The 26,851-nt window shown below is 42.2% G+C and overlaps 1 protein-coding gene across 1 annotated transcript; it reads left to right on the top strand.

Moving 5' to 3' along the window:
* Nucleotides 1–267: 267 nt before the first annotated feature.
* tmem38b (transmembrane protein 38B) lies at nt 268–22,325 on the top strand. The gene is made up of 6 exons (XM_083657440.1): nt 268–723; nt 14,268–14,424; nt 15,411–15,595; nt 16,466–16,553; nt 16,914–17,031; nt 21,070–22,325. The coding sequence occupies exons 1-6, from the start codon at nt 600–602 to the stop codon at nt 21,346–21,348; spliced, it is 951 nt and encodes a 316-aa protein (XP_083513566.1). The 5' UTR covers nt 268–599; the 3' UTR covers nt 21,349–22,325.
* Nucleotides 22,326–26,851: the final 4,526 nt, after the last annotated feature.

The following is a 26,851-nucleotide window of genomic DNA, read 5'->3' as shown; positions in this document are numbered from 1 at the left end:
CAATAGAGGAAGATATACAGTACTGACCCCTGTGGGAATAGCCTATGCTCGTGTGTGTGTGTGTGTGTGTGTGTGTGTGTGTGTGTGCGCGTGTGTGTGTGTGTGTGTGTGTGTGTGTGTGTGCGTGCGTGCGTGCGTGTGTGCGTGCCGTTGTTTTCGTGCGTGTGTGTGCGCGCTCTCGCTCTCAAACGCAGGAAGGTGATTGGCTCGCTCCGCTCCCGTGTGGCTCCACCCACCACATCACTAGCATGGCGGAAGAACACGGAGCAGGAATTCCGCCTATGCGCTGCTAACATCTCTCGCTGATGATGATGACGACCATCCTCTGGCAATACAGATCTGTTGCCCAACCTGTGTGTGAAGGAGGCAACTGACCAGCTGTGAGCAACTTGGCGCTGCTGCCCCGCCGCCTATCAACAGACGCACAGCTGTGCGTTGGTCTTGTAGAAGACTAGACAGGATATAAAGGCAGTGTTTGCGCCCTGATGCTGTGAGTTGGAGCGCTGCCCTCTGCCTCGGCTGCCTTTGACACGTCGCCGGGATTAAACTAGAATAGCCGATCGAGTCCTGCTAAAGTTGTATAAGAGTCTACCGGAAGGATGGACGTGTTCGGGCTGCTGAACCTGGACGAGCTGTCCCACGGCCTGGCGAACCTGTCCATGTTTCCGTACTTTGACATGGCGCACTATGTGGTGTCGGTCATGGCTCTGAGGGAGCAGCCAGGTAAGAGAGAGCTCAGCTGACTGACTGACAGCACTTTACCTGCACACGTCGTAAACGTCAGCTTGTTGCGTTTTGACAGCTGACAAGTTTCACAGTTTGACAGTTTTCAAAGTTGTCAGAAACTTTGAAACTTCTATTCTATTCTATTCTATTCTATTCTATTCTATTCTATTCTATTCTATTCCCCTCGTGAATTGAAGGCCATTACATAACATTTAATACTAAACCAGCCAACGGCTACCCCATTGTGGATTTCTGTTCAGAATCCTCACAGTTTTAATCCCTTACAGACTGTAGCTATAGTGCTGTGCTGTGTGGATCAGCTGTAGGACTTAAAATAACCACTGTCAAACCATTGTGATTATAATTTTTGGTTACAGTTTGTAGAATATAATGTCTTTTTTAATATATAATTATTACATTATAAGGGCGGGGGGGTGAGCAAAGCCAATTGAGGGGCAGGGAGTAACACACAGCTGCAATTAACCAATATAAAAATAAATTGCACTATAGCCCCCCTCATATCCCCCCACCCACCCCAGGAGAGATTGGTGATGTGTGCATGTATAGCTTGGTTTGTCATGGTGTAGGTCGGACATCACTACCAGACTGTTGAGAACTGCTATAAAGTGATATGATAGTTGTTGGGTGTCTCCCCCCCTGATGGCTGTAAGTAGAGGCCTATCTGATCTGTAGGCTGATTTGCATGTGGACTATCCACAAACTGACAATCACAATACAGAGACATGATTAAATATTCACGGTGTGACAGAAATGATCAAGGTCAAATAAAAGTACATATTATAAATATTGCTGTTGTGACTATGTACCTACTGTAGCTTGTAATGGAGCCCCCTCCTAGCATAAGAATTTCACAACACATGTGTGTACTTGTACAACAGAGTGACAGTAAATATGTTGAATCTTGGAAGAAATCTCCTGTCAACACAGAGACTATGACACCTTATACCCTCTGTGTTACACCACACGTCACCATCAGCTCAGTCATCATAATAAATAAATAACGATACAAACCCAAACTGTTACTCGCACACAGCCACAGCCACAGCCTATTGTAGAGCTGAGACCAAAGATGGGCGCTGAGCCAACTATGTTATGTCACTCAGATAGTAGATGGTGCGACAGGTGGACTTTACTGCAGAGCTGACTTTCAACACACACGCACGCACACACACGCGCACGCACACACACACACACACATGCACACACACGGGCACGTGCACACGCACACACAGTCCATTGTAGTCCCGCTGCTGCAGATCAACAATCTATTTTGGAACTTGCCTTGCAAGGCATCTGAGCTCCTGTGATCTTTTAACCCTGTGTCCTCGGTGCCATCTATCTCTCTGTGAGAGACAGACAGCGACAGACAGAGACAGACAGGACAGACAGAGACAGACAGACAGGACAGACAGAGACAGACAGGGAGAGAGTGAAAATGCGGACACCCCAAAAATACCACGGGTCAGCAAACGGGTCAGCAAAGCCTCATATCACCTCTGTGCGTGTGTTTATGTTATGACACTTTTGGACCAGATGACCATTTTGCACGTATGTGATGTAGGAAGACAATACAAAAATGTGTTTGAGCAGTGGTTCTCAAAGTGGGGTCCTCCAGGGGGTCCCCAGCAAAAAAGGGAAGAATTTATTTTCACTATAATTCCATCCATAAGTCACACAATGACAGAAAGTATGACTGTTTTGGTCATGGGTTTCATAAAACATCTAAGAGCAAACATCTTCTCAGATGGGGGACCCTGGGACAAAATCTTCTCAAATGGGTCCATGGTCTAATTTGTCAGTTTAGGGGTCGTTGGTGTGAAAGAGTTTGAGAACCACTGTGTTTGAGGACAGGCAAGACACTTTGTCAGAAAAGATGAATAGTTACTGGAAGGATTATAAAAGAGATATGTAAGTTTTAAAATCTCACTCATGTAAGAAGAAAATGAAATACATTTGTTTAATAACATAAAACACTTGGGAGTGCACTGCACGCTTGATAGTTCAAGTTTCCCTTCCCCCTAGAAAGGAAAGGAATGCCACAGAGTTCTTCCTTTCCTTCCATCTCTCCGTGTGGTCAGGGAGTTCTGTCTAAATTTAGCCACTGCTGCATCTGCTCACTTCCACAATGCACCGGAATGGCATTTATTCAAATGTTCAAAACAAACGGCCCTAATCATCATTCAAATGCCTCACTCACAATATAGAGAAATATGACATTTTGGTGCACATGAAACACTGAACTTGTTTGAACTTAAACAGATGTTTGATAAATACTTCCCTCCCTCCCCTTGCCATTGAATGTTTATTATACACTCACTACAGTTTAGTGTGGAGTTATTTTAGGCCCATTTATAAACACTAGGCATCTTGGGCACCCGATTCCTAGGCTCGCCGCTGTCATAGTGACATCACTGGTGACATCATCAGTGATGTCACTGTGACATCGTCAGTTGCTGCAATTGCTCAAGTGACATCACTGATGACATCACTTATGATGTCATCAGTGAATTATGACATCACTGATGATGACATCATCAGTGGGACAAAAATTGAAACGGAGAGAACAGAGAACAAAGAACAGAGATTGCCCACATGCTCCCTTTTATAATAAATAAAAGTATTACCTGCATGGTTTGTATAGGAAGCGGGAGGACAGGGGAAGTGGAGTGGAGTGGTAGTTTTATGTCAATAGATCAAGCCAAGAAATAAGCAGAGAGCCCATTCGTCCCTTCAGGAACACTCCCTCAGCAGAACAGAGGTGCCCAAATTCTTTCCTGTGAAGGGCCAAAATTAATCTGGATGACTGTGGGCCAAAAATAAATGTTGATATGTGAAATTACATTAAATTATGATTTTATAGAAATTTACATTCTGAGCCCCCCACAGCCTCTGAAAGACATAAATATTGGCAAAAAAAATCTTTCAAAACCATGGAGGGCCAAAACAAACAGCATGAGCCAAGTTTGGCCCGCGGTCACCAAAGTTGGTCAGCCATGCTTTAGAGGGTTAGGGTTAGAGTAGGTGCTGGTTAGGGTAAGAAAGACTCAGCTTTATAACAGAGGGGGGTGAGTGAGAATGAAAGGGACAGAAAGAGGAATGCACTTGGGGGAAAAGGGAGGATTAAAAGAGTCCAAATTAAGATCAAGATAATAGAGTTAAAGAGAGAGAGAGAGAGAGAGAGAGAGAGGAGGGAGGGACGTCTTATATATAAAGCCTAGATAATGGTGTGTGTGTGTGTGTGTGTGTGTGTGTGTGTGTGTGTGTGTGTGTGTGTGTGTGTGTGTGTGTGTGTGCGTGTGTGTCTGGTAGAGGAGATATGGTAGAGTTCTCCTTGAGCAGACTTAAGTGACTGTTTCTAACCAGGGCCACAGGATGTACCAGTGTAACAGCCCAACATGTCCCCCTGGCCACAGTGTCACACTATATACAGGGTTAAAGTGGACTTGCCTGTTCTACACACCAGCACTGCTGCAGCACAGAGGACCTACTGTATCTATAGTCTAAAGACTGGCTTTACACGGTGAAGCTTTCAGGCAACTAGTTGCAGGTTGCAAATTGCATTTTCATGCAACTTGACATTTACACAAAGCAATTCAAAAAAATAATCAAGTCTCATGCAACACTTGTTTCACTAAAACAAGCTAGCTAGATTGGTCATATTTCATCTGTCTTCTCTCTCTCTTGTTACAGTAGATTACTGTATCAAGTGAGGAGTGTCATTCATTCATTGTAACTTGCATCTTTGTTGTCTTTGTTTGTCTTATTTTGTATCATTTTCTAGCTGGACATAATATCAATTCAGACGTGTTGTATCAGGTTTTCTTCTGCCACTGGCTGGCTACTTCCTTTCATTATGGCTGTCCCGGAGAATAGGAAGAGAGCCATCACTCAGTGCATTAATAGCCTACTTATCAGCGTTTTGATCAGTGTTGGGCAAGTTACTTTCAAAATGTAATATACTACATATTACTAGTTACTCTCATTTGAAAGTAATAAGTTACTTTATAATATTACTGTCTGTGTAGAGTAACTTGTTACTTATTACACTACTTTTGCATTACTTTCACCAAAATAACAGCAGTAGCAGAATGACATCGCCGCCCCGGAATCATCCCGGAAAATAATTTCAACCGTCTTGAAGTCAGTGTAAACCATTCAAAATTCTAAATGTTATCCTTTTCCTTTGTTATTGTCATCTATAGTGGTTATTTGCATAAGAACACACAGTTTGATTAGGAAATGATTGTATCTTTTTTAAATATGTGCTTTGATTTAATAAAATGTAACTCAATTTGTAACTTGAGTTATTTGACAAAGTAACTGGTACAATATTACTTAAATCCTAAGTAATAAGTTATATTACTGAGTTACTGCTAATAGTAATATATTACATGTAATATGTTACCTTTGTAATGAGTTACCCCCAACACTGGTTTTGATTGGCTGTTGTTGCATAAAACTAGTTTCACGAAGTTGCAGCCGAGTTTCAGACAAGTTTCAGACAAAGTTGCGTGAAAATTTCACCGTGTAAAGCCAGCCTTAAGATCAATTTCCTTGTTTGTTCATTTATAAAGGTCGAATTTTGTAAGCTTTTCATAGAAAGTATGTGGCAGCCTGCAAATTGATTGATTTTTATTTGACAGTTGTTGAAATACAAATAGATCCAGGCCTCACTGGCCACACCATCAGTATCACATTGTCAGAGGAATTAAACACAATAAAGTCCAGGACTTATTTCCATTGTGGTCCCCAGAAACCCTTCACATAGTGAACATTTTACTTTTATATATATATATATACACACACACACACACACACACACAGTATATATATATATAATATATATATATAAACTAGAAGCTCTCCCCTATACTTTTTGAATGACTGAGATAGCTCTCTCAGATCAAAAGTAAAGAGTATTTTAATTTGTTATGTCTAAAAGTAAAACGTGAGAAAAATTAGTTGAAACATTCCACAACATAATATTTTCTAGTGGTGTTCCACCAAAACCATACAAATACTGTACATACTTTCCCTTCTTTTGTTTTATGAAAATAATTATTCACCATGATGTACTATGGAGATGAAAGTAACCAAATCACTCAGAATACCTGCAAAAACTAATTTTCAACCTTCTTTGGCTCATTACCAACAATGTGTAGCAGCGACATGTGAAGGCTTCTCCGAGGCCATCACACATATACTCCAGATCACCCATAAGTCTCTGCAAGGCCAAACTCAGTCCAGATCAGCACAATTGCAGCCCTGTTACGACCCGGCCTAGGGGAACCAGATCACAACACAAAGGTGCCCCCACTCTTCCCACTCCCAAGGATGATCAGCCAAACCACGGTCAAAAGTTCACAAGTAGCAGGTTTATTTTCAGAGCAGATCATGGCCCCAACACAACAAACAAAACAAACTAATGCCCAACCTTAAACTTACCTAACAAATGAAAAGGGTTGATTAAACAAAAGACACAGCTCTTACCTAAGCTCCTACCAAAGAAACATGAGAAAATATGTTACAAAAAAAACAAAGGGCTTCTTCCTCCTATTTTCTGCTACTTGGGTAAAAGTTATTTACAGTGTACAAAAGTATAGATCTGGAACATAGCTATTTACAGTTTAAACTGCACAGGTCTACCAAGATAACTACACATGTTAATAAAGTTCCACAGAAGTACTAAAGTAGGCCTACACAGTTACTACCAGACACCAGACACAACACAGCAAAGAGTCAGCAGAGCAGCCATCATTGTTGGGAATGAGGAGCGCAAGGGGCAGAAGGATGGCATCAGGTGGCTTAAATGATCTCCACCAGCCAATCAGCCATCAACAGCCCCATCACCTGACCAGGCCAATCAGGGTGAACACCACCTGTACATCATTCCTCAATCACACTGCAACACACACACTGAGGAGGAAAGGATTGCTGTTAACAAGATGACAAAACAATACAGTACATATGACCCAGGGTCATAACAAGCCCTGAGCAGAGGATTGGTTATAATAATAATAATAATAATAATAATAATAATGACTTTATTTATATAGCAATAGCACCGTTAAAAACAGAGTTTACAAAGTGCTTTGACAGACAGAAATACTCAAAAATTTAATTTAAAAAGCAATGAAACAATAAAACACGGTCATTTAACATCAGATAGGAGGACAGAGGTGGAAAAGAGCCACATCCAAGTAAATAGTGGGACAATCATATGATCATGAAAACCAAAACAGTAAAGTTGAAATAAAAGTAAGATCAAAAGTATGAACTGTTTATGAATTAAGATAAAAAAGATGATGAAAAGCCATGAGTGGATCACTCATGGCTTTTCATCATCTTTTTATTGTAATCCCATCCACTGTGGATAATCATTGCACACCAATTACATTAGTAAAAATTAAAACAATACGATTTTTTGTATAGGTATCAGAGATGCTCACAAGTCATTTTTTGCAAGTCTAAGTCAAGTCTCAAGTCTTTGAGCTCAAGTCCAAGTCAAGTCTCAAGTCTTTGAGGGGCAAGTCCAAGTCAAGTCTCAAGTCTTTGAGGGGCAAGTCCAAGTCAAGTCTCAAGTCTTTGAGCTCAAGTCCAAGTCAAGTCTCAAGTCTTTGAGGGGCAAGTCCAAGTCAAGTCTCAAGTCTTTGAGGGGCAAGTCCAAGTCAAGTCTCAAGTCTTTGGTCACAAGTCCAAGTCAAGTCTCAAGTCTCTTATGGATGAGTGTTCTATCATCTGCTACATGCCATCCGGTCTGCTTAGAACACTGCATAGCTAAAACTAACGAATTCAAAGCATGTACTGTATTATCCTCACTCTTTTATCTATTAGCATACATTATCAGCATTGATTGGATGACATCAATATATATTTCCTTAATGTTAATGCACCAAAAAAAAATAAAAAAAAATAAAGATTATTCACAAGTCCCAAAACTCAAGTCCAAGTCAAGTCTCAAGTCTTTGAGGACGAGTCTCAAGTCAAGTCTCAAGTTACTGTGAGTGAGACTTAAGTGCGACTCAAGTCCAAGTCCCAAGTCCAAGTCCCCATCTCTGATAGGTATTCAAGAGTATTTTCACCGGTAGGACATAGCACGTGGGAGGTTCACGCTATTCCAACCAGTTCCCCTCCCTCTGAACAGGCGCCCTTAACGACCAGAGGAGGAACCACATTAGCAACCAGGATATTGCATGTGTTGGTGAAGGGGGTTCCTATATGAAGGAAACCCCCGGGAGGCACGGGGAGAACATGCAAACTCCACACAGAAAGGCCCTTTTGTTAATATTCTTGATCCACCTCTGGCGAACAGCTCGGACGTCCAGGGAATCTATGTATATTTATGTATGGTTTCAGACATTCTGTTGCTCATCACAAGCCAGGCGATTAATAAAATACTCTTGAATACCTAAAAAAAACACAAATTCTTGTATTGTTTTAATTTTTACTAATGTAATTGGTGTGCAATGATTACATGCAACTTGATTGTTTATGCTAGCTAGCTAAGCGCTGTCGCCTCACAGCTCGAAGGTCCTGGGTTCGATTCCCACCTGGGACACTGTGGGCGCTGGAGTTGTGACCCCCCCATATCTTTAGTGCCTACTGCCCAGGTGGGCTATCTCGTCGAAAGGGCCTTTCTGTGTGGAGTTTGCATGTTCTCCCCGTACCCCCCAGGGGGTTCCCTCCGTACATAACCCCCCACTAAAAACATGCAGAAGATCGTCATCCGACCAGTGACGACAACATCTGAAGTTGGACAGACAGAGAGAGAGAGGCTGAGAGGAATGTAAAATACGACAGACTGGACGGAGCAGGACAGTGCAGTATTTGGTCTCACTCTGTTCCTCAAATTTGACTTGTAAATGTCTCCTTCAAACGCAGATGTGCAGGACATTCAGGTTCTCCATCTGGCAAAGGTGTGTTAGTCTGTGGCCTACAGGGGGTTCAGCAGGCCAGGCCCAGCACTGTGTTGTGTTTCAGTCTGAAACGTGAGCATGGTCAGGCTGATTGACACTGTGACCTGACGTTATGACACCATGGACAATCCAGTGACACATAACGTTGTCAATCACTGACACACAAATAGCAAATGCCACCCGGCTGGTACTCCCAGTTAAAGCAATGCTAGGAATCAATTGCATGTTGGACCCAGGTCTGTTCATTTAGAAACATCTTTATCACATTAGACCCTGGGTTGTAGAAAGAGATGGTGATACGATAACTGATAATTTCACATTTTTGTATTTTAAAAAGAAGTGAACAATAACCTGTAGTTTATGCACAGCTGAGGGTGCGAAAGGCTAGTGAGCAAAGATGAATCATGGCCTAATCCGACATCACTATTGTTAAGACAAAACAAAGAACACTTGTGACTCTTACAATGTGAATGTATTTTTTTCTTGTAAAGTAGATCAAAAGACTTCACAAACATACTTTGGCTACAATGGCTATTGGCTAGTATAGAGCATTTTGCATCAGAATCCAAATGAAATGCTTTGACATAATGTGTCAAATCACACATCTCAATGCATTTAATACAGGTTATTAAAATCACACATCTCAATACATTTAATACAGGTTATTAAAATCACACATCTCAATACATTTAATACAGGTTATTAATAGTAAAGTGCGTCAGTCAATACATTTAATACAGGTTATTAGTAGTAAAGTGCATCAGTCAATACAAAAAATAAAGGCTTTTATAGAACTGAATAAAACACATTGACAAAAGGCATACAGTGAGTAGACAGGCAATATCATTGTATGCTTAAATATATATCCAAAGGAGATTTCCTTGTAAACAACTCGTTTTGTATAGATATTATTATAGCTGATATATATTGGCTACAACCCAGTGTTGTGGGTAACTCATTACAAAAGTAACATATTACATGTAATATATTACTTTTAGCAGTAACTCAGTAATATAACTTATTACTTATAGGATTCAGTAATATTATACCAGTTACTTTGTCAAGTAACTCAAGTTACAAATTGAGTTACATTTTATTAAATCAAAGCACATATTTGAAAAAGATACAATCATTTCCTAATCAAACTGTGTGTTTTTATGCAAATAACCATTATAGATGACAATAACAAAGGAAAATAATAACATTTAGATTTTTGGATTGTTTACACTGACTTCAAGGCGGTTGAAATTATTTTTCGGGATGGTTCCGGGCCGGCGATGTCATTCTGCTGCTGCTGTTGTTTTGGTAAAAGTAATGCAAAAGTAGTGTAATAAGTAACGAGTTGCTCTACACAGAAAGTAATAGTGTAACGGAACTTATTACTTTCAAATGAAAGTAACTAGTAATATGTAGTATATTACATTTTGAAAGTAACTTGCCCAACACTGTAATATACCGGATACCGATAATAGCCGATAAAGATACATTTCCCATTATCGGACAATCATTTATCGGTTCGATATATATCGTGCATCCCTATAGAGCTCATCTTTTGCCCCCGAAGTGAGTTTCCCATTAATTTTCTCCATAGACATTTCCTTATATAACGAGTTTTAAGGCTGGAACCAAGCCAACCTGTGACCTACTGAATCGTGAGTGACCATAAAACATTTCAGTTGGTAAAAATAACATCAGCTGAAAAAAAAATTAATTTTCATCACGGGTTGGCTTAATTGGTTCCAGCCGGCTTTCTGAAATGTCTATGGAGAAAATGAATGGGAAAGTCACTTCCGGGGGGCAAGAAATGTCACTTGACTGTCGAGCCCTATTCAAAAAAATCTTCCATTTGAATTGGAAGGTAACTTGAATTTTGCACGTGAAGTGGATTTTCAAATTGACCAATGAACGCTTTGGTTGTATACAATATGTGTTGAGTGAAGTAATGTGGTTTGGCTTGATCTCAGTTAATGTCAGTTGGCAGAGCAGAGAGAGGCCTGAATGTGATGTAATGAACTGTATGTGGTTAAAAAGCACCTAGTGCCAAGGGGGAAGTTAGACAAACTGTTGCTAATGCTTTGACACATGAAAGCAAAATCCACTCAGATGACATTCTGTAGGCTAGGGAAGAGCCTACTTTGTCTCCTAAGGGGTGAGATCACATGATGATACAATTATTCTAATGAAGATGAAGAGGTAGTTTAGGCTTCTAGTCTGTTGTCACTTCTTGTCTCTGATGCCAGTTGGCTGAGAGCTATTTACAGCTAGTTATTTCATGACTTTCTGTTTGTAGATGTGCATCAGCTGAGAAGCGGCAGAAAGGAGAACTGTGGAAAAAGGTTCACATTTAGTGTGTGTTTGAGGCTATTTACAGTACACCTGGCACTAACATGCGTTTTCTGTGATCAGATTGCAATCGGATAGTGCCTGACCACATTAGCCTGATTTCATTATGTCACACCTGTGACCTGGCGTTGGCATGCGTTTTGGGTGATCCGATTGCAATCGGATCACAGAAAACGCATGTTAGTGGCAGGTGTAAATGGCCTCTTTGTGTTGAGTTCAGTGCTTTCTTGTTGCAGTCGTACCACAACTATTCCAAACTGTTGCTGTTCCAAAATGAATAAAGACTAACCCCAAACATCGATCATACCGATTTGATGCTCAATACAAAATGGATGAAGCGTCTTTGTACTTAATAGTGAGGGGAAACCTAAATTTGTTTATTTGTTTATTTAAAAAGGATCCCCATTAGCCGCCGCCGAAACGACCGCTAGTCTTCCTGGGGTCCAAACACAATACACATTACGTTACAAGCAATTGTAAACAGTAGACAGTAAAGTGCAGTAGTAAAATACCATATTAAATGCATTACAATACAGGGAAAATCACAGAAAAACATAGTAAAAATCGATACAAAGTAGGATAGAAAAACAACAATAGTTTGGTCAGCTAATTCTATAGCTGGCCTATTGCGCACACAGTTTATCTAAAAGACACTACTATTCAAAACATAAAATTCCAAGTAGTGTTAAAGTGTAGTCCTGAGCATCAGTGTGTGTTTGCTGGTGTTTGAGAGTGCAGCTGGGATCTTAACTTCCTTTTAAAACCAACCCTCCCATGAATGGAGGAAATATTTCCTGGTAGACAATTCCAGGCCTTTATAGATCTGTATATTACAGTCTTCTTCATATAGTTGGTCTTTTGGGTCTAGGCAAATTCTAAATAAAGAAAGTGTGTGTGTGTGTGTGTGTGTGTGTGTGTGTGTGTGTGTGTGGGGGGGGGGGGGATCTGCAGATATATCTATTAATCCTCCTGCTTTACGTGTCTCTCTACAGTCTATAATCTGACTTTAATCCCCCTAGATTACCAACCAGCGTGGCCTCCTTTGCCCACACGGACAGTGCAAATAGCTTTGGTGTCATGACTTTGGCCATCATCCAGTGTCTAGAGTTTACATTTCTTTGTGTTGGTGCGCTTGTCTAGTTCATTTATTTCTGTGTGCCATGTCCTCTGTCTGCCCTCAACTGTGTCTACTTTGTAATCACCTCCTTGTGTAGCCTATTTCAATTCTTTTACATCACCACCACTGAGATATGTCGATGATCACCACACACACGGCCATCTTGGTAGGAAAATAACAGGTGATTGTAATCAATTAACAGGTGTCACAATCAAGTGACACAAACAGCCAATGAGCTGTGTGTATTATAGCGCCATATTGGTAGGAAAATGCTTGTGACATCATGGGAATACTATGAATATCAAGTCTTGTCTTCGCTGTCAGTGTTGTCGGATCATTGTTGCTGTCATGTGTCTCTCTGTTGTCTGTGAAGAGCTCAAATACACCCTGGTTTCGCACCAGCTCCTGTCTCTGCCTCTCTGTCTGCATTTGGGTCCACACCTCTACACAAACTATGACATTTGGGTTCACCTGGCTAAAGTTGAGTGAATCATGCTTATTGTGTACTTTGATAGCATCATATGTCAGATCCGCTTCCTCAATGTTATCATGGATAGTATCAGGCTATCTTTGCAGTATGGAGCTACATAAAAGAAAGGGCAAAATCAGCTGTCTCAGTGTTATAATTTTGGAAATAAAACACCGTCTTGCTTTGCCCATACAGTAGCACAGACACAAACACAATAACTTGTTAATACTGTAGAATTCATGCCATCTACCTGTAATTGAATGCTCATGTGACGCAATCTGTGCAGAGGCCATTTACACCTGGCATTAACATGTGTTTTCTGTCATCAGATTGCAATCAGATTTTGCTTGACCACTTGAAAATACAGGTGTAAACGCCCCCAAGACGCATTGAAGACGGATTGCAATCTGATCGGCCAAACCACCTCCGGAGGTGGTCAGGGACGCATTGTGTACACATTGAACACAAGTGTAAATGCAATGTGTCCTCTCAATCTGGATACAGCAACTTTATGCGGATTGAGAGGACACCCGTTTCGGGTGATCAGATTGCAATCTGATCACCCGAAACGCACGCTAACGCCAGGTGTAAATGAAATCAGGCTAATGTGGTCAAACACTATCTGATTGCGATCTGATGACAGAAAACACATGTTAATGCCAGGTGTAAATGGCCATGTTTTCTAAGAATAAGGGGCGAAGGGAATACCTATTTGACCAAGGTGAAGATACAGAGAGAGCATTGTGCAACTGATACGTATGGTCACTGAACTGATAGCAGTGATTTTGTCAGTTTGTTGTCAATCCTGTTACTCTCCTCTGCACTTTGAGCGCTTCTAGTTGTCTCTCTGTTTGTCGACTCGAGGTGAGGCAAGTTAATATTTAGACAGTGCTGGAGTTTATGATTCAAACAGGGAACTGACATCAAGTCTGACCCCGCTGTCACCACCACATGTTGCTGCTCTCTGTCATGTTAACGTTGAATTGGTTGCTCATAGGGGTGTCACGATACACTCAGTTCACGATACGATACACGATATTGGGTTCACAATAACGATATGATCCGATATTTAACAATATTTTTTTGCGATCGATTTGTAAGTTGAGGGGGCATCCTCCACGCTAATTTGAGTATTTTCACCATTTTCATCCTCCGTGTCTGTAACGTCCCACGTCCGTTCAAACAAAGCAATGAAACGGAGAGCGAGCATGCAATCAGATGCAGATCAGTGCCACCATGTTCAGCTTCTTTTTCTCGCGATATGAGATTTCATCTCAACGATACATATTGTCACGTTTTGATATCGCGATATATCGTGGGACGATATATTGTGACATCCCTAGTTGCTCACTAGCCACTGCAGAGATAGCAAATGGCCTTGTTAGTCTGGCCTACGTTTTACCTCCAGACAGTATATCCACTAAAACAGCCCACTGCTCATGCTAGTGTGATGATTATAGTAGTTCATAATTATTATGATAATGGTGTTGTTTATTGCAACGGCAGTAATGATTATGGGCTTTCCGCCTGGCTCTTAGAGACGCTCGCACGCTTTTTAAGAACACATTTTAGATGCTGCTGCAACTCATTTCAGTGCAAAATAGAAGGGGCTAGCTACTACACAGGGAATCCAGAGTACCGGTAATGGTCGTGATCTTCTTGTCCTGTGGTGCAGGAGCGCTGGAGGTGTCCAGGAGGAGCCCGTTCGCCTGCTGGTTCAGCTCCATGCTCTTCTGTTTCGGAGGAGCGGTGCTGTCCGGGATCATGATGGCCGAGCCGCCCGTCGCACCGCTGTCCAACAGCACCGCTGTCCTGATGGCCTCGCTCATCTGGTGAGTTAGGAGGATTGGAGAAGGGGGTGGGGGGGGTAGAGGTGGGACTATTTAATAGACCCTTTTCACAACAGCCATTTTGTGTCTCAAAGCGGGGGGTGAACTTCCATTCCATTTAGGTGTTCCAGTGCCGGGGCCCCCGTTAATGTTATTGGTTATATTGGGCTTGTGTTTACCCTGCTTTGGGACATAAAATGGCTGCTGTGGAAAGGGTTTATAGTCATTTTACTCTTAACAAACAAAGAAATGATAATTAATAATGTTTACACAGTGTTTATTCACCATTTATAAAGTATTATCAACATCAGTTGCAACTTTATAATATCGATCTGTCCCCCTCTGTAACCCCCTCTGTCGTCCTCTGTTTTCCTCCACATTGTTTGTTAACAGTAAAGTTGTATTAACTATAAATTTACCATTTATTAATGATAGTTATTAAAGGCAAAGCATTGAATAAGGACTCACACATGTGTTAGTTTGCATGCCTCTCTATGCACTAAGATAATGAAATAGAAATGAAGAGAGCAATGCTACCGTTTTGATTCTCTTGTCCAGTAGGATCGATATGCAAGTTAATTTCTATATAAAGGGAGGGTGAAATTAACAGACAGAGAGAGAGAGGCTGCTGCAGAGTTCATTTTGCTCACCTCAAAATATGAAGCTCTGGTATTCTCTACTGGTGGCAAATGTAATTACACTCTTCTCAATAATACACAGTGCCCTCTACTGGTAAAATGGGGTATCGGACAGCACCTGGCAGATATGATAAACGTTTTATCATATTGATAATCCGTGGCTTTGTTTATTGTCCACAGAATTTACATAAGAAGCTGAGATCAGGTACAAATCTGGTACTTGTGTGCGTATTATGTGTTGTATGTAAGTGTGTATGTATGTACTGTGTGTGTTTGAGTGTATGTGTGAGAGTGTGTGTGCGCACTAGTTATCTGAGCCATATGTTTGCATGTGTGTGTGTGTGTGTGCAGGTACCTGGTGTTCTACTGTCCCCAGGACGCGGTGTACAACTGTGCCGCCCTGCTGCCTCTCAGGCTGCTCCTGTCTGGGATGAAGGAGGTGACGAGGACATGGAAGGTGCTGGGAGGGGTCACCCAGGCCCACCGCAAGTACGAGGACAGCCTGCTCGTCATGATCGCCATCGGCTGGGCCAAAGGTCAGTGACCTTTAGCTGTTTTAGCATTTATTAGCTAAGTTTGACTATCTGGAATGATCAACAACGCCATGATAAAATTGTAATTGCATTGTGACTAGTCAGAATTTTCATTCAAGATATCTATAACGTCATTCTTCCGAATCAAAAAGAAGATTTCAGAGATCCACAATGACATTCTTCCTAGGACAAATCACTTTTGCCATCCATGTGTAACTATGGGGTTTCTCGTTATCTACTCATATCTACAATTCAGTGGCATATATCTGCAATGTGAATTGTGCATTATATCTGCAATTAAATTATATGACTATTCCTAATTCCAGTTTCAGATATGTACAACTTAATTTAAATTGAAAACTTAATTTAAGATATCAAAAAGGACAATGTAGATACAGTATCTTGAATTGAGGGCAATTAAAGATATCTTGAATTGGAATTGAAGCATGTCAGAATTAAATTGTGTGATATCTGAAACTGGAATTACAACTACCGTACTCATAATTCAGTTGCCGATATCCGCAAGTAACTGAATTGTAGAAATCTGAAATGAGAAAGCCCAAACACATGAATGGCAAAAGTGACACCATTTGTCCTAGGAAGAATGACGTTGGGGATATCTGAAATGTTCTTTTTGATTAGGAAGAATTGAATTACGGATACGTGCAATAGGCTACATATCAATCTAACTACTAAATGATAAAATGGCTTGCATAGTGTGTTCGTGTGTCGTGTGAGGAAAGATTGTTTGTTTTCTCATTGTTTTGAATATTGTTTCAGTGGGTCAGTCACAAGAGTTTTAAATCATATGAAATGTGTGCTGTGTGTTGATCTGTATATTGAGCATGCCTCCCTCTTCTGCCTTCACTGTAGGTGCTGGAGGCGGGCTGATCGCTAACTTTGAGCAGCTGGTTCGAGGAGTCTGGAAACCAGAGACAAATGAGCTCCTCAAAATGTCTTAGTAAGTCCTCTACATGACAGTAATGATATTGAATCACTGATTTCCCTGTCATTAAACTCCATGTTTTTATTATATACTGCAAAAGTGAATATGTCACTTTGTGTCAAATCCCAGAAATCAGGTTCTCCTCAGGTTACCTCTGTCTTTCACAAGCCATGCAGCGACAAAATACGATTTGAGTTATTTCACAGTTACATGAAAGAATGCCATGTACTTCTCCAGCAATGACGACATTTTGACGTTCTTTGTGTATGGTAAATCAAGCATGTTGAAGTGTGGAATCCACACGTGCGGAGTTACAGACATCGAGCTCACTATTTCAGATCATTTCATCTTTTTCCGTCTTGTGCGTTTGTTAAGTCCCACCAAGATCACCCTGGTGGGGGCAGTGCTGTTCGCCCTGCAGCACACCCAGTACCTGCCGCTGCAGAAGCACCACCTCATGCTGATCTACACCATCTTCACCGTCGTCAACAAGGTCAGTCATGAAATAGAACTCTGATCACATAGATTACAGCAACAAGTGTTTTGGTTTGTTTTTGGTTTTTAACTTAATGTAGCTAGCAGCTAGCAGCTACCTGTCATTGTTTCCATGACAGTTGATGCACGAGAAAGAAAAACATTGACACAAAACGAAGGTCATGCAAGTATTTTAGGTCCATTATATATCATTGAGAATTGGCGGATCTCCAGCCCTGGTTGGAGAAAAATTAATTTCCTGTCCTGTTCTATTAAAGAAAGTTGAATCGGTTATAGTGTTTTACTAAGATCTTAACTTAGGTAAAGCAAATGTGTTGGTGCTGCAGTTCCTTCCAGCCGTGTGCTGTTGCCCCAGCCCCGTCTTCTAAATGACCTTTTCCCACTCTGCTTTTTTGAAGTTGGAGCCGTGGAGACTCACATTAGCTCGGTGTTACCCGCAGGGCTGGGGTTATTGCATCATTTTCATCGGCTTGCATCATCTCCTCTCCTCTGCTCTTCTCTGGGAAACCGAGACACAGATAAATCTACCATGCCTTCGCTCAACTCTCATTCTGCTGCTCGTTCCTCCTCCCCAACTCTGATGTGTCAAATTAATGACGAACCATTTCATCACATCCAAGACACATCGTGCCTCACCTCCTATTTGTTAGTTTGTGTTTGGGATGTTCTCTGGTCCGCCACCACGTACTCGCAGCCCATAAACAGAACACCCTTTATAAAAGATATAGTAATGGTGAGGAATAGATGCAACTGGAAAGAAGGCGAAGGCACAGACCATATCATTCGCTCCCAGCTTTCTGTGGAAAGAAATTTAATTATAATCATTTTTTTTCCCCCTGATTTTTTTATCCCATTTTTATCCCCCACTAGTGCTAATTTTAATTTATTTATCCTGGTTGCTGCTCCACCCTCTGCCGATCTGGGGAGAGCCGAAACTGGCTCCATGCTTCCTCCGAGACATGGGCAGTTAGCCAGCCGCTTCTTTTCACCTGACAGGGGAAGCTTCACCGGTAGGACATAGCACGTGGGAGGATCACGCTATACCAAAGAGTTCGCCTCCCTCCGAACAGGTCCAGAGGAGGAACCACTTCAGCGACCAGGATTTTGCATGTTTTTGGTGAAGGGGTTCCTATATGAAGGAAAGTCCCAGGGGGCACGGGGAGAACATGCAAACGCCACACAGAAAGGCCCTTTTTGACGACCCCACCCAGGCGGTGGGCACTCGAGGACATGCGGACGGGCACGCACTCCTTCAGCGCTCACAGCGTCCCAGGTGGGAATCGAACCCAGGACCTTCTAGCTGTGAGGCTGCAGCGCTTAGAAATTGAATTATAATCTACCAAAAATCTGCAATTATTGCAATATTGTGCAGCCATTAAAGACAAAGTAAAATACAAATTTTGATGCAATTCAGACCCAACATCGTCGGTTATATGTTTAAGTTATATGCTAACTTTATGCAACAAAGATCAACAATTTTAAGTTTGTGTGGTGTTTAAAAGTGGCGTAAAAAGGATAAGAGAAAAAGGAAATCAAACTGGTGTGACACCAGGATAACAGCTCCTTCTGTCCTGCCTGTAACATCTACAAGCAGATACAAACAATTCCACAACTAAACCACAGGGGTGTAAATAGAAGTCGATTTCAAGGGTGAATTATGAAATTCACAGAAGAGACTTATTTATTTTCCTACTGAAGCTGTCAGAAAGGTTCCCGTATTCCCACAATAAATACGACATCTTTGCCTTGCGTTGACAGAAACATAATTCCCACTGCTTGTTTATGGAGAGTTACTGCTTGTCGTGCACAAATGCGTTCGCCAAGGTTTTCGGGCATTTTCCAAACCGGCTGCGTAAAAGCAGGCCTAAAGTCACAGAATGTTAGCAGGTGCGCACGTCAGCTTGTTAGCCATCACATAAGCCCTTGACGTCATAACTCTGCAACATAATCCCTGGCCTGTTGTTAGCATGCTGTGATCCTGAATCAAGTCACTGTTTTTTTTATGGCCGTGCAACTGAACTGTCTGACAACAGAGACAGAAGGACATGTCTTTGGCCATGTTCAGACTTAGGAGGCCAAAATCTGATTTGTGAACTTTAGTGACCTATTAATGATTCTATCCAGATTGGTTTTACGAGTCTGGACGCTCCACGTCTGATTTGTGTCACTTGTCCCAAACCACATATGGAGGTCTGGACACACAGATCCGACTCGAAAATCAGATTTGTGGCAGTGCGGACACACTCCCAAATCAGATTTGGGAAACCAATCAAGATAATGATGATTAATGACTTTATCAGCAAATCAGATTTGCCTGTAATGTGAACATGGCCAAAGAGAACTCGTTATTATGTGATACTTTTGATTGAATCTCACAATAAAGTGAGTGGAATTTGGGCCTCTGAACAGTCTGGTAAATAGTTGCACCCAGACACACACAGCCTTACTGTACTTACCGTAGGTCACTTATGCCTACCCCACACTACAGGATTTTCAAATCCTTGAAGATTATAAAAATCTTGAGAGCCCACACACTACAGGACAGAGAGAGCCGATTTTTTAACATTTCAATCTTGGGACACACACACAATCGCGTCTGTTCAAACGCAACCCCACACACTAGAAGATTATGCCGAAGATTCACCTTGGAAGCAGGGCTCGACGTTAACTTTTAAAATGTCTATTCAGTGTGCGCACCGGGTGTAGTAGTAGTAATAATGATAATAATAATAATAATAATAATAATAATAATAATAATAATAATACATTTGTGTCATTTCGTTTTCTAAACAAATCTTATTTTTTGTTTTTATAATGCATTTGCACTGAAAGGATTTGTTTAACTAATATTTGCGCGGACAGCCGCGTCCATTCGGGGTGTAGGCCTACTGTGCACGGCCAGGCGAAAACCGTCTGCACAGGTGCCTTGTGGAGGGGGCGTCTGCTGATTTGACTCACTTTTCCGTGCGGACACTCGCCAATGCGGGAACCATATGAGACCTAAGCGCTTGTTGTAGGCTACATGCTTTGCAGTATAGCATTAGTTTTCCGTCCCGTTCAAAGACGCACGGGTATTTCACCTCGATGACAATTTCCTCGTTCTTTGTTTCTGTGCGGGGCTGCGGGCGGACGCGGACCAGATTATTTTGCGAAAAACTGTAATGGAAACGCAGCTACTACTGGCTCTCTGCTCAAGATGCAATCGCCTGTCGGGTTGTAAATATCTAACATGTTAGATATGCCCGATTCACAATCGGGAAGAGGCAGTCTTCCCGATTGTGAATCTTTGAACCCCACACACTACAGGATCATTTGGGAAGATTATCTGCCCGACGCGCGTCAAATCGGGAGCACCCCCGAGAAAATCGGGAGGGGGGAATCTTGGCCATAATCTTGCAAATTATCCTGTAGTGTGGGGTAGGCATTACATGCATTCCCTGGAGACTTACCCTAACCATAACCACTACTTGCCTAAACCGAACCTTAACCTTAACCTAACCCTAACTACTTACTTAACCACTTTACCCCAAAATCTGCTTTTTACCAACTGGGGAAATGGCTTTTGTCCCCAGTTGCACCCGTCATCCCAAACACCCTGGTCTTAAGTCGGGTGTGTGTCCCCAATTTCAACTTAACACACACATGCACGAACACACACATGCACGCACGCACGCCAGCTCAGTGGCCTTGTGGTTTGAGTGTCCGCCCTGAGACTGGGAGGTTGTGAGTTCGATCCCCGGCCGAGTCATACCAAAGACTATAAAAATGGGACCCATTGCCTCCCTGCTTGGCACTCAGCATCAAAGGGTTGGAATTGGGGAGTTAGATCACCAAATGATTCCCGAGCGCGGCACTACTGCTGCTCACCGCTCCCCCAGGGGATGGGTCAAATGCGGAGAACAAATTTCACACACTCAGGTGTGTGACAATAGTTGGGACTTACCTTACCTTTACCACACACACACACACACACACACACACACACACACACACACACACACACACCTCTAACCCATTTCTCCTTCTCCTTTCCCAGTCGAGGATGATGCTGACCGGCTCCTCTGCCTCGCCCTTCGCTGCCATCGAGTCGGCCGTCTACAAGACCCTCTTCACCGGCTCCGCCCCTTACTCCGCCCTCAGCGCCGAGGCGAAGAAAGCCTCCATCGATAACGGCACGACCAACGGCACGGGCGCCCCCGCCGCCGCCAAAGAGTCCAGTGAGAACGGAGCAGCGAGGAAGCGAGACGGAGGCTCCCTCAAGGCCAAAGACGAGTCCGATAAAGCAGAGACAAACGGCTGCAAGAAGTCTAACTAGTCTAGACTAACTAGTCAGCCATCGTGCCTTCTCACCTCTCAGCAGGGTTTGGGAGTCATTTCTGATTCAGTTTCGTTACGTCAGGAGGTCACCTCAACTTTATTATTCTATATTTTTTATCATTTTAGCCTCTATTATTAGAAAGCACTTTTGTTTTCCCACCTGCTTCAAAACAGTTACAATCAGATGTATGCCTTTTTCCTCCTAAAATATAATTTAATTTATTCTTGAAATACAATTTAATTTATTCTTAAAATGCAACAAGCCAACTGCTGAAAGGAAAATCGAATAAGAGCTGAACCCAATCAACCTTTATGTCCTATTGTGGGATAATCACCCAACTCTCCCCTAAAGTACTACTGTGATATACCAACCAATATCATACTCTATCCAAGCTGAAACGTAAATTGCAATATGAAGCTCAATTTTTTTTATATATAACGTTATATATATTTATAATGAGAGCAAGCTGTTGATTGTTTTCCAGATATATGATTGCGTCCTATTTAATCTCTGGGTTATGGGGACACACACATGCTGTGTGATCTATGAATGTTCTTTCTTTGTCATTTCCTTTCTTTCTGTATATATTCTGTTCCATGTACATGCAATCTTTCCTACTGAACTAATAGAGATTTTTTTTTAAGAGAGATTATATTCTATGATAACTCAGATGTTTTATTCTATTTATACTGACGGATTGCACTCCTGAATGTAAAGACTTTTGAAATGGAATGTGAGGTTTTTACTGTATTTCTTTGGTGAATGCTTTGGAATACCTTTTGGAAAGCATAGGAGTAAACGGGTTCATATGCACTATAACGTGTTCTTGTGATTCCTTGCCTCTAGCTCCTTCGGACAGATTCTCACAGTTCAGCGGACGTGGGCCGTAGCCTCCCTCCAAGCACAGACAGACAGATGGAATTGGTAGTTATGTTTTAATAGAATTAAATGGCAATATTTTTTTAAAATCTCTACATCCCTCAAAGAAACCTCATCAATTCTAAAAAGTGGAAAGTTGAAACGTTGCATCAGTGTGACATCATCACCTGATTGATACTTCACCGTCTTTAAAAAGCTGTTGGCGAGAGATCGTGACATCCGCCCTAATTCACATCTATGTAAACTCCCGACAGGGAGCCCCCCCCCCCTGTGAATACAAATTAAGAACAGAGGGGGGCGTTGGAGAGGAGAGGAGAGGAGACGTTCAAAGGCGATCAAATGCGTTACTGGTTGAGATGATGTACCTACCTTTATACACCTTTAGCCCACAGATGTCAGAAGACGTATGCATGTCAATTATGGGGTATCTCAAACTGTTTGCTGGGAATTGGTGTGTGTGTGTGTGTGTGTGTGTGTGTGTGTGTGTGTGTGTGTGTGTGTGTGTGTGAGAAAGACGCATTAGCAGGGAAGACTTTGTGTTAGAGCTGCAATGATTAGTCGATTAATTCCACCTTCAGTCAGGACAGCTGAATCACTGCCGATATTTCGGAAAAGACTAAAGACTCACCTTTTCAGGCTCCATCTGGGCCCTTCTTGATCTAACTTCGTTCTCTCTATTTCAAAAAAAGAAGAAAAAAAATAAAATAAATACTAACCTAAACTTGTACCACTGTTCTTTCAGAAGTTGTAGTTGTCATAGACTGCGCTCCATAGTTGATTGCTCTATTGCTGACAAAAATGTGTTTATTGTAAGTCGCTTTGGATAAAAGCGTCTGCCAAATGACGTAATGTAATGTAATGTAATTGATTAGTCAATCGACAGAAAATTAATTGCGAACTAATTTTATAATCGATTAATCGTTTAGATACATTTCTAACAAAACATACTACAATTATCATTCCAGCTTCATGTGAATATCTTCTGGTTAAACTGATTATCTTTGGGTTGTTGATCAGGACAAAAGAAGACATTTGAGGATGTCATCTTGGACTTAGGGGGGAAAAGTGGTCAACAACATTTTTCACCATTTTGTGATATTTTATAGACCGAACGACGAATCGTTTTGTGGAGAAAATACACGACGGATGAATTGATAATGAAAATAATCATTAGTTTCAGCTCTACTTTATGCAGCCTTGCTCAGGTTCTTCACAAGATGATCTGATGACATCTCAGATCCAGGTCCTCCACAGATGATGTGATGATGACATCTCAGATCCTGACCGTTCTCACACTATTCTCTTAATGAGGTCCAGGCCTGTGCCAACCAGAATCACCTAGCCCCCCCCCACCGCTGCCGCCAAGCCCCCCCACCCCCACCCTCTCCTTTGGCCTTGGCCCTTGCTCCCTGCCTTGCACCTGCCCTGCCACTCAACCTCCCTCTCTTCATCCCTGTGGTATTCCCAATCCCAGCCTTCTGCCACACAAACACACACATATGCATAAAACAAATATGGATACACACACATTTTCATATACATGCCTTGGACCCCACAGTGATGTCTGTGTAGAGGTCAAGGGATACACCAAGGACATGGAATACTATGCATCAGACCTGACAGGTTTCCCTCTTTCAAGCACACACACACACACACACACACATACACCCGGGTGGGAATTTTGTCATTTTAGGGGCAAGGCCATTGGCCTTCGCCGTCACAAAAAAAAAATTAGGGCACAAGGCCACATGCCAGGGCACAAAGGCCAGGGCATCACGGGGAGGGGCCACGGAGGCCATGGCCTCCATGTAATTCCCACCCTGACGCACACAGACGCACGCAGGGATGCAGTAGAAGGTTATAGGCAAATGGCAGCTAAAGCGTGGAGGATGCCCCCTCAACTTACAAATCGATCGTAAAGAAATATTGTTAAAATATCGTATCGTTATCGTGAACCCAATATCGTGTATCGTATTGTATCGTGAACTGAGTGTATCGTGACACCCCTACTGGGAAGTCAAGAGGGCATGTTTGACACTGACAGCAGCTTGGTTCTGTGAAGTGTTTTTTATATATTTATCTATTTATTTATTTATTTTCTTGTCAACATCACCTCAAATCAATATTAATTACTAGAACGACCGCACCGTGGATATATGCCTCCACCAACAAGTGAGCAGTCGACATGCATGTCTGTGTCCAGACTTTGACGTTTGAGCCAAATGGGAAGAAATTTCATCAAGGTGTCCCTGAGATATCACGTTAACGAGCATGAAACGAACGGTTGTGATGTCACAGTAACCTTGAACTTTGACCAACAAAATCTATTCAGTTTATCCTTGAGTCCGAGTGGACATTTGAGGCAAATTGGAAGAAACTCCGTCAAAGGCGTTCTTGAGATATCACGTTAACAAGCTTGAAAATGGCGTCTGTGAGGTCACAGTGACCTTAACCTTTGTCTTTTGACCACTAAAATCGAATCAGTTCATCCTTGAGTCCAAGTGGACGTGTGGAGGCGAATTGCGAAGAAATTCCATCAAGCCATTCCTGAGATATCGCATTAACGAGCTTGAAAATGGCGTTCGAGAGGTCACAGTGACCTTGACCTTTGATCACCAAAATCTAATCAGTTCATCCTTGCGTCCAAGTCGACGTTTGAGCCAAATTGGAAGAAATTCCATCAAGGCGTTCCTCAGATATCGCGTTAACGAACCTCGTACGGACGGACGGACGGACGGACAGACAACCCGAATCCATAATGCCTCCGGCCTGGCTATCGCCGGCGGAGGCATAATTAGTCACCAGAAAGTGGTAATTTATTCCAAATATTAGCCATAAAAGTGTTGTAGGTGATGTCACACATGATGTGAATAAAGTTAATGTTGAATTGAATTTCAGCAGCCTATATGATCTATGTTTAACCACTACAATTATTTTACTACTGGGGAAAATATGTAATACCTAAACAAGGTGATAAAATGATATAAAACATGGCTGTATTATATGGTTCCACTTGACAAGACAGAATTGGGATCTTTACTTTGATTTCTCCATTTTCCACTAACTTTTGTGAATACTGAAGTAATAATTATGTAACTTATGAGCACAAGGAATACTTTTAACCCCAAACACACACACACACATACACACACACACACACACACACACACACACGCGCACGCACGCATGCACGCACACACGCACACACACACACACACACACACACACACACACACACACACACACACACACACGGGTTATCATAGATTTCCCTTGAAACACTGTGGCACGATCTTGACCTGCCAGCTGCTGCCTGGAGGAACCCTGCCCTGCCCTCGTGCTGCGTGGTGCAGTGGCAGCACATCTCCACTTGGTGGCGTGAGGGGGCATTGACACTGATGGCTAGACGCCTGGGAACTGACAGGCTGGCCAGCAGCTGCAGACAAGAAGGGACGGGGACAGGAGGGGGACCCCTCTCTGGAGAGCCAATGGTATAGCTGCCTGCACGTGTGTGTGTGTGTGTGTGTGTGTGTGTGTGTGTGTGTGTGTGTGTGTGTGTGTGTGTGTGTGTGTGTGTGTGTGTGTGTGTGTGTGTGTGTGTGTGTGTGTGTGTGTGCGCGTGTGTGCGCATGTGCGTGTGAGCGTGTGCTGTATGTGTATGTGACACATAGAGTTGCAACAAAGGCTGAGTCCATCAAAAAGGCACAAAGAGCTCTGGGGTACACACACACACACACACACACACACACACACACACACACAGCAAATCCCTCCAACCACCAGTAAGACCCAAGCAGTTTCTCTCTCTCTCTCTCTCTCTCTCTCTCTCTCTCTCCGTCTCTCTCTCTCTCACCTTCATTGCCATTGCACATGTGTTTATTCAAATCTTCAGACAACGGTGGTCCAAAATGGGACAAATGAGAGCAGTTCTGATCTGGGTAACGAGACCGAAAAACAAATCCCAAAAGAAAGATCTTATTTTTGCTTAATTCCATTCAGGTGTGTGTGCCTCTCATTGGACTCGTTTGGGAGCCCACTTCATTGCGTGAATGTGTGAGAGTGGAGCTGTGCTGTAGCGTTGTGTTGTGGCTTGTGGCTGTGGTGCACCTGCTCCAGCTCAGTGGTGACTGTAGCATGAAGTCACAGCCTGTGCTGCTCTGCTGTCCACTGACATGATCCTCTGGTGTGGGACAGTACTATGCTCTCTCTGCTCTGTGCACCCACCACCACCCAGCAGAGCGACATCCACATGTCCCCCGTGCTGCCAAAGAGAGAATAATAATAATAATAATAATAATAATAATAATAATAATAATAATAATAATAATAATAATAATAATAATAATAATAAATAATAATAATAATAATAATGATAATAATTGGTGGATTATAACGTCGTCACAGCAGCTGCATCGTAACTCAGAATTTCTCAAATTCTCAAAGGATTTTTTTTTCTCTTTTTCATTGAGAATGTTTATAACTTTTTCTAGAACTTTTCATAGCATCAAAGTCTACATCCTCCATTTAGTCAACGAATAGGGTGATGCAACTGCTGCACATTATCTCTGGAGATGAGATTAAAGTAAGAAGAGAACTATGATATACTCAGGATCACACAGAA

This window comes from Poromitra crassiceps, assembly GCF_964638095.1.
Source record: "Poromitra crassiceps genome assembly, chromosome: 21".
NCBI classification, from domain to species: Eukaryota; Metazoa; Chordata; class Actinopteri; order Beryciformes; family Melamphaidae; genus Poromitra; species Poromitra crassiceps.
Note: the sequence above shows the minus strand (reverse complement) of the source record. Positions and strands in the feature narration are given on the sequence as shown.

What these genes read in the sequence shown, in the direction of transcription:
- tmem38b (XM_083657440.1), top strand. Translation starts at nt 600, where the DNA reads ATGGACGTGTTCGGGCTGCTGAACCTGGACGAGCTGTCCCACGGCCTG. An exon ending in GGCTCTGAGGGAGCAGCCAG is followed by an intron (nt 724 to 14,267) that starts GTAAGAGAGAGC and finishes CCTGTGGTGCAG; the next exon opens with GAGCGCTGGAGGTGTCCAGG. An exon ending in CGCCATCGGCTGGGCCAAAG is followed by an intron (nt 15,596 to 16,465) that starts GTCAGTGACCTT and finishes CCTTCACTGTAG; the next exon opens with GTGCTGGAGGCGGGCTGATC.